Below are 9,235 nucleotides of genomic sequence, written 5' to 3'. Positions count from 1 at the left end.
ATTTATTTTCAATAACTTTTATAACATTTTAAAAATTAGACTTTAAATTTAACTCAATATTATAAAATTAGTTTTGGAAAAATGAAATTATTGATAATCCTCGATAAACATTAAATATTATTTAAATAGATCTCCTTTAACTTCAACTCAATGTTATAAATTTTTGTTAGAAAGATGAGAAATTACTTATATATCATAAATCAAACCGCTGATTAATATATTTAAATTTAGTCATAGGAAGATGTACACTTGTTATCAAAATTGGTATTGGTTCACTGTTACAATTGGAGGTCCAATATATGGTGCTCCTCGAACAACTAGGTCACTAGGAACGGGTCTCTCCTCAAGTATAGCATAACCTGTAACATCACCACACAGAGAGGCTAAAATTTTGTGCCTAAAGAGGAATTAAGGAAGAGAAATGAAAGAACCAAAATGAAAATAGTTACCATGAAGAGAAGGAATAGGAATATCTGAAAAGTAAGTGGAGGGTCTTCCAAAGTCTTCAGAATATGGTGGAGAAAGCACATCTAGTATTGCACAAGGTGTCAACGCTGTGAAAGAATGAATATTGCCACCACTTCTTGGAAACAATATCGATGGCTCATGTGGTGCTTTCATTACTTCATCCACAACCTTCCCACCTAATCCTACTGCACTCACATTTCAAAGTTCAAACATAAATTGATATTGTACTATACTACAAATCTATCATTATTCACAAACTGTAATTACACCTGGATTAACAAGTTTTGTACCTTCAATTATATAATTAAATTTATTTTAAATTTATAAAACAGGAGTTGATTTTGATATTTTTAAATTGTCATTTATTGATGACATACCATTCTCCATTCAAGTCATTTCAAACACATTATTGATGATAGAGACTGGTCTTAATCCATTATAAAAGCCAAAACTGAACAAAAAACAAATAAAGGATGAAACAAAATTTGCTATATAGATAGAAAAATGCATAAACAAGTTCATATAGAAAGCAATTTCTTCTTACCAGTTTGGGTTCCGGAACAATCCAATGCAATCCAGTCATAAGCTTTAACATAAGCAGAACCATACAACAGCTTACTCAACACTGTCATTTCTGGGTGATCATGAAGAGGAAATACTTTTCCTGCTGGAAGACAGAACACACCCATCTGCATGTTCTTCAAATTATCAGTCACAAGGGTCCTTAAATCTCATTCCAACATTAACAAAAGAAGCAATTCAAATACTGTATTTCTAGTTTCTGAACTCACAGAGAAATTGTCACATTCATGAATGTGAATGTACTTAATCTCAGAGAAACTTTGTCCACAAACCAGTCCCTTGCTGCTATCACCACTTGCATCTGACAAAGGAGAATCACACATCCCCAACTCGTCGATTCCCAAATCCATAGCTTCAATCTTGTCTGCAAATTAATTGAATAAAAACATTTGAATTATATGGAAACTGATATCTACAGAGGTTAGGATTTGTGAATTAGAAGAATAATGAAAAAAACAAATGAACAAATGTGCACAACCTAGCAAATCTTTTACATAATGGATTTGTTGAAAAGTTGGAAGCTCCTTTTGAGAGAACAGGGCATGAGAAGCATCATAAAGCATTTGAATTTTGCTCTTTTCCATTGTTTCAGGGTGGAGTTTAGCCTTAGTTGGCTATGTTGCGACCAAATTTGAAAACATCAATGAGATATATCATGTATCAATAAATCAAGGGACAGTGAATAAAGGAGAAAAAAAGATTGTGAAGAAAGTAAATTAAACCTTGGGCCTTATCTTACCAGTATTAGAATTCAGTGGGTGTGCATCTTTTATCTCACTTTCTTCCCTTTTGAGGAAGTGTTATTTATTATACAACTAGGTCAAGCTGGGGGCGGAAGTTCCAAACAGTCAACTTCTAAAGATAACTTCTGCCCTATGTTTAAAACATAAAATGGGCCACAAACTTAGAAAAGATGTAAAACTATGCGAAATGTCACAATTACATTGGTCATTCATGCGGTAGCTTGATGAAATTTTAAAATTTCTTAAATTTCTAAAATCAAAAGATTTATATTAAAAATCATAAAATTTGTTGGTCGTGTGTCATGCTGGTAAAGAAAAAAGGGTTGTTGTTGTTGATGGTACAATTAACAAGTGTCTATGTTTTAGGTTGGGAGGTATTAAGCTCACTGAGTACTAAGTGCACCTCTTAAAGGATTAAAAGAATAATATGATGGAAAACTATTTATAGGTGCTGAAACTAGGAACTGAAAAGTAATATAACACTAATGTGAGGGGTATCTGTATATGCTCAAGATAACAACATGTGAACCATCAACTTTGAAATTTGGTGTCTTAATGTTATGACAAAGGATTAATAATATTGTAATTCTCAATTTCAGGTCCCACATTAGTTATAATACTTAGGAAAATATTACTCAGATAACAATATTCACATGGTTGAGAAAAATTTAATGTTTAGAGATAGCTGATTTAAATAATGATATAAATAATAAAATTATTTTTAAAGTTACTTTATGTTTGAATAATATTTAAAAATATATTAGCAATAAATGATGTAATAATTTAACTTTTATTGTTAATAGTAATGGTTTCCACAGGATAATTGTTTGTGATAAATAAATAATATTAAATATTTTTTCATAATATTAAATTTTAATTTATTGTGTTTAAAAATATAATTATAGATTGACATTAATAGTATAAACTTATTATTGGAAATTATTATTATTAAGTATACTTTGTCATTTATATTTCATAAAATAATTGAATTGAGATATAAATTATAAAATAGACATTTGAGTAATTTTAGTAATAATTCAAAGTTGGAAACAAAATTGAAAATGAGATAAGAATGTAGAAAAAAATGAAATAAATAGACAATAATATAAAATGGGTGATATATCATATGGTGATTAATTGTTCTTATATTTATCATAGTAATAAGAATTGTTTAATTAATAAAGCACGTTTTAGCATATGTAAATTATTAACAAACAATTCAACCTTTTGTCAATGTTTTCAAGGAGCACTTTTTAAAAGTTTGGAGTCACGAATCAAAATTGAAACATATGAACTATATTGAAACTAGTTTTTAGGTGAAATGATTCAAAGATGATCTTGTTATTATAAAGTGATAGAAAATTTTAATGTTCTATTTTGTCCTCTAATTTGACACTTTGATCTTTTGTAACAAGTAAGCCAAGATGAATGTGTGTTAGGACATCAGTTTTTTTTTTAGTTAAAGTAGATGCATTTTACACTCCTACTTATTATATTTTTGGATAATGGTTATTAGAAAGTAGGTTTTTAATCCTAACTCAACCCCACAAAACCGATTTGTAAGGTGAGGTTTGCACCTCACTTATATATATATATATATATATATATATATATATATATATATATATATATATTATAATTTGACCTTATCTCTAGTCGATGTGGGACTTCCAACACACCCCCTTCACGCCGAGGTATAGACATCTCGTGCGTGATAGTAGAAATTGGATGGTCCGATAACAGCCCGATAGCGGGTGGAATAGAAGAATAGAATGCCCACTTAGAACTCGCTAGGACAGGCTCAGACAACCATTAAAGTAAAACATTGACTTTAGGAAAGTCATGGGGTTGGAGTTATGGGAAGAACAAGCCATTATAGTGATGGTGTTGAAGGAGAATGAGATAATGAAGTGTAAAGGTTTTGGAGTGCATTAATGTTATGAACATAATATATTTATAGATAAATCAATATAATTTAGACTAAAGTAAAATATGACTTTAGAAAAGTCATGGGTTGGAGTTATGTAAAGAATAAGCCATTGGTGATGATGTTGAGAGAGAATGAGATAATGAAGTGTGTTCCTTAAATTTAAGGTTTTAGAGTACATTGACGTGGTTAACATAATGTATTTTTATAGATAGGTCAATATAACTTAGACTTTTAAATGATAGATGTTATCATGATCATGACCTTGGTAAAGTGAATTTCGACCACTAATTTGAAGTGTAACAAATTACATTCTACTTGTTTGCACGATTTGTTACGAGTAAACCATAAGTTCATTGGAAATGGTGTAATTAGTGGTCATTTTGTGATTTGATGTCTTGAATTGTCACCAAGGTCACTCAAAATCATTATAGGGTTTCACCTATGTGAACTATGTCTACTACAAAAATATTATTTATTACCGACGGAAAATTACTAACAGTCTAGGATCTATCAATAAGTTTAAATTACCAACAGACCATGTTGTTTTATTTACCAATGGATATTTTCAAAGGTAACGTATTAGTGATTTAATTTACAGACGGATTTAAGGCTATCAGTAAGTTCTTCGATCAAATGAGATCAAAATTTGGGTATTCCCTCCCTTAAATTCCATTTCACCAAAAGTCTTCCTCTTTGCCTCTATGCTCTCTCCTTTTGTCGTCTCTCTCGCCTTTGTGCTCCAGCCAACATCTAACTGGTGTGTGTTGATGTTCGTTCTTCCTTATTGTCATTTGGAGGCCTGCTTTGTTGACGCTACAGTCAGATGCCGCTGCCGTGAGATAATAGGGTGCCTCTTGCGTTAGGGGCACTAGTGCAGAAAGGGTTTTTAATGTCTGTTATTTTGGCCTTTTAACGTCAGATCCAAAATTGACGTCTTTGTGGGTGATGTTAATCAGACGTCGGATTGTATACACCAAACGTCTATATAGACGTTGGACAGTATACACCAGACGTCTATATAGACATCGGTCCGTATACACCAGACGTTTATATGGACATCAGATATGGATGTACCGGACGTCTATATAGACGTCGGATGTATATGTGTCTGACGTCTATAGACTTGGAACATTTTGTCCACTATAACTCATTGGACGTCTATTTGTGCACTAACAGACGTTAATAGACGTCGGACATGGCATTAACAGACGTCTACTGTTTTTTTTTAAAAAAAACTAATTTATTTTTACAATAAAACCACACCTGAAAAACAGAAAATTGTCCTAGAACAGTATACTATAATATATATATATATATATATATATATATATATATATATATATATAGGTGTGTGTGTGTGTGTGTGTGTGTGTGTGTTTGTGTGTGTGTGTGTTTTTGTGTGTGTGTTTCAACTAAAGAAAGTTCTAATTAATCTAAAAAACAATCCCATGTCAGCCAAATCATGTCCTGCTTTTATTCTGTCTTTGCTCTTCCCTTTCACGTTTAATAAAGTTCTGATGACTCTGTCACAAAAAAAAATTTCAACGTGCATCACATCAATACAATGTCTAACATCAAGTTTACACCAGTATGGAAGATTAAAAAATATTGAACGTTTCTTCCAAATGTTTCTTGCAAAGTTACTTTTATGATGTTTTCCGAACACAATGTCAATGTTTTTGACTTCGTTGTACACCTCTTCACCATTTCGGGGTCTGGACACAACCTCATCCTCAGCACTTCCATTAAATGCTTTTTTCAATCTACGATAAGGGTGATTACGAGGAAGGAATTTTCGATGTCTTGTATATACCGTCTTCTGAACATGCTTCAATTGAAGGTAACTAGTGTTTTATTCACAAATGGGACATGTAAAATGACCTTTAACACTATAATCGCTCAAGTTTTCATAGGCTGGGAAATCATTTATAGTGCAAAACAACATTGCACGCAAATGAAAATTTTCTTCAACATGTGAATCGAACACTTCGACCCCTTCTTCCCACAACAATTTCAAATCATCAATTAAAGGTTTCAAGTAAACATCAATGTCATTTCCAGGTTGTCTAGGACCCGATATCATCATGGACAACATCACATATTTTCTCTTCATGCACAACAAAGAAGAAAGATTGTATATCATCAACATAATTGGCCATGAACTGTGTTTGCTACTTAAAGTTCCCATAAGGATTCATACCATCAGTTGCAAGTACAAGTCTTAAGTTTCTTGGACCTGCACCAAATTCTGGAAATGTTTCATCGATCTTCTTCCATTGCGGTGAATCAGTTGGTGTCGAAGAAGATTATCACACTTTCTTTCCGTGAGTGTGCCATTTAAGGTTCTTTGCATCTTCTTTAACAGAGAACATACGTTTGAACCTAGGTATTATAGGGAAATACCACATCACCTTAGCAGGTGCACCATCATTACCTTCATCACCAGTGTTTCTATGAGATTTCTTTTTAAAACGGGATAAACCACATGTTGGACAATACTTTAGCGAAGCAAACTCCTTTATGTACAAAACACAATCATTAGGATAAGCATGTATCTTTTGATATTCAAGACCCATTGGACATAAAAAAACATTTGCCTCGTAATTACGAATAGGTAGAGTATTATTTTCTGGAAGCATCTCCTTCAACAACTCCAACAACTCTGTGAAACTTTTATCGGTCCATTCATTCCTTGCTTTTAAACTAAACAACTTCAAAGTTGCAGACAGACGTGTAAAGTTCGAGCATCTGGGAACAACGGTTGCTCTGAATCATTTATAAGAGAATCATACAAATTAGCTCTTCCAAAATTATCTTCACCAACATCACGTATCATGTCCTCTAAATGATCACTCATCCATTCTTCCATCTAATTTGTTCCTCATGACATGGTAGGCTGGTGCAGTACTTCTACATGCCAAGTCCAAACAGTATAAGTTCTCATTATGCCGAACATGAATAGATGGTCACGCATATTACCTAAGTCTTGTCGTATTTGATTAAGACAACGAACACAAGGACAAAAATATGTCCCGTTCACAGACTTTACATTTTGTTGAACATATTGCAAGAACACCGAAACACCCTTCTCATATTCTTCACTGATGCAACGTTCATTCATCCAGCTTCGATCCATACTATGCTCATAACATACTTCATCAGTTTCATTTTTTTAACTCTCACAAGGTTAGGCCCTACCCATTCAGAAAAATTATTTTTCATAATTTGCTAAGTCACATGCAAAGAAGTCTGGCTAATTGTCATCAGATTTATTATGACAAGTGAGCACTATTTTGTTAGATTATTCTTGCTTTGATTATCATTGTCTTGCATCAAGATTAAGCCATGTTCTTCTATCTAAGGTAACCTGCTAGTGTTATTCACTTGTAGCATTTTGCAATGAAATATGAATCTAAAGTGATGGAATTAGGAATCTCTCTACTTAGTTAACAGTGGTATTGATCAAGGCCTTGTAAACTCCTTAGTGTCCATACACTAGATATAATATCACCACCTAATTTCAAAGACAAGTTTGAATGGTTTCATCTTGTAACCTTTTTCATCAATATTTTGCAACTAGAGATCTTAAAATTTTACATTTTATTATTATACTTTATTTTCATAATTCTTAATTGAAATTAACCATATTTCATTTGTCAACCCTTCAATGCATTTTGACATTTCACTGTTATATATTCCTTCTAATGTTTTTAACCCTCTTCTAGTTGCATTCTTCATTCCATAGTCTTTTACTCTTTTTTAGCCTACATTATGCACTTTACTAGCATGTTTCAAACAATTTTCCAGCTATTATGTCTTCCTTCTAGTACTCATTGGTTGTGTTCTACATTGCAACCATCTCTATCAATATTTTCTTCTACAACTATGACATCTTCAACATATCATAAAAGTTGTATTTATCTCTGAGTTCCTGTTTATTTTGTTGGTATCGTGCAACATAATGTTTAAAAACATAGGACAAAACCAAGAGGGAAGGGGTGAATTGGTTCTAGTTAAAATTCGATTTCCTTTAAAAAAATTTCTTCGATACAAATAAGTAAAGTAGAGTAAGTAGGAGAAGATTCACACATGTAATTTTCATACTGGTTCGAATCAAAAGATTTTACGTTCAGTTGTTAATATCTATAAAAGAGTGATTAACTTTTCCACTCAAAATGTAATTCAGTTCACAAGTAGATAATGAAAATAAGACTAGAAAACATCTCTCTTAACTTATAAGAGATAACTAACACCTTCCTTCGACACACGAGGGAATGAATAGCTTCAATCTATTTGGTAGAGAAGCTCTTCCAACTTAAACACACTAAGTACTAGTTTTTCCTTCTTCAAGCACTGAACCACAAGCTAGCTTAAACACTCAGAGTTTTAGACAATTCTATTTTGCTCTACAATTGCTTAAGTAACCTTTTAAGAACTGTGAAGTAAACTAGGTCAGAAGCTGAACAGACAACTCCCAACTACTAGTGATAATCAATTACCCAAGTGATAATCAATTATTTTAGTTCATTAAAAGAGTTTTATTTCAGGATAACCGATTATCCCAAATGGTAATTGATTATCTACGAACCTTGGTTATTCATACTTTTCAATGATAATCGATTATCCTGAATTGAAGTATTTTTCTTGATTTTCATATGATAATCGATTATCCTAAGAGATAATTGATTATTGCCGCAAGTTTCTTACACTTAAGAACTAAATACAAGACATCTTTAAGGTACAAATGAAAGTTAAGCCTACTAGAAAGAAATCTACAACAAAAGGCTTTAACATAGATTTTAATTAGTTCTACAAGTCTTTGAGTGCATCCCCATCAAAATCTCTTAAGGCTTCAATCCTTTCATTTTTCCTCTCTACTTGTTAACCATGACATCTAATCAAATCTTCCCTAAGAAACAAAATGCATACTACTAGATTAGAAATTTAACAGCCCCCTAGCTTGTCAAAGACACAAGCCTGACTTTGTGACTTCTCTAGGCTTTAACAAAGACATTAACCTACTCTTGTAGAATTCTCATTACATTGTTGGAAGAAGTACATTGAAGCACTAATCATCTACATTCAGTAGTGGTGACCAGGATTATGATGAGTTAAGACAACAACTATAAGCTCGTGACCAAACTTATGATTATCTCAAACAACGTTGGTAATTACCGACAGATAATAAGCGTCGGTGATTATAGGCAAATATAGGTCACAATAATTATCAGTGAATATATCTTTCGGTAGTTACTGTTGACCAATATATGTCGATAATAGTTTCTAACAATGACATTACCGATGGATCTCATTCTATCAGTAATTAGTTGAAAAACTAGAATTACCTACGAATTTTAAATGTTATTGATAAGATATATCTATTGATAATTCCAATTTTTCTCGTAGTGATCATCATAAGAACTTATCTTTAATGGAAGTTGAGTAATTGATGATTTGCATTATCATTAAGGACGTTGTGCATTAAAGCAAGAGTCGTCATGCATGCATAGTC

At 32.2% G+C, this 9,235-nt stretch overlaps 1 protein-coding gene across 1 annotated transcript; it reads right to left on the bottom strand.

Annotated features, from left to right (window-relative positions):
* Positions 1 to 212: 212 nt before the first annotated feature.
* LOC124846755 (plant cysteine oxidase 3-like) lies at positions 213 to 1,903 on the bottom strand. The gene is made up of 6 exons (XM_088109986.1): positions 1,790 to 1,903; positions 1,529 to 1,664; positions 1,260 to 1,414; positions 1,013 to 1,157; positions 450 to 653; positions 213 to 359 (listed from the first exon to the last, which is right to left on the bottom strand). The coding sequence occupies exons 2-6, from the start codon at positions 1,632 to 1,634 to the stop codon at positions 256 to 258; spliced, it is 714 nt and encodes a 237-aa protein (XP_087966112.1). The 5' UTR covers positions 1,635 to 1,664; positions 1,790 to 1,903; the 3' UTR covers positions 213 to 255.
* Between the last annotated feature and the right edge of the window lie 7,332 nt (positions 1,904 to 9,235).

This window comes from Vigna umbellata, chromosome 1, assembly GCF_029865625.1.
Source record: "Vigna umbellata cultivar VRB3 chromosome 1, Vumbellata_1.0, whole genome shotgun sequence".
NCBI lineage: Eukaryota > Viridiplantae > Streptophyta > Magnoliopsida > Fabales > Fabaceae > Vigna > Vigna umbellata.
The sequence above is the reverse complement of the archived record's forward strand: the minus strand, read 5'-3'. Positions and strand labels throughout refer to the sequence as shown.

What these genes read in the sequence shown, in the direction of transcription:
- LOC124846755 (XM_088109986.1), bottom strand. Translation starts at nt 1,634, where the DNA reads ATGGAAAAGAGCAAAATTCAAATGCTTTATGATGCTTCTCATGCCCTG. An exon ending in TTGTTCCGGAACCCAAACTG is followed by an intron (nt 654 to 1,012) that starts GTAAGAAGAAAT and finishes ATGTGAGTGCAG; the next exon opens with TAGGATTAGGTGGGAAGGTT. An exon ending in TCCTATTCCTTCTCTTCATG is followed by an intron (nt 360 to 449) that starts GTAACTATTTTC and finishes GTGATGTTACAG; the next exon opens with GTTATGCTATACTTGAGGAG.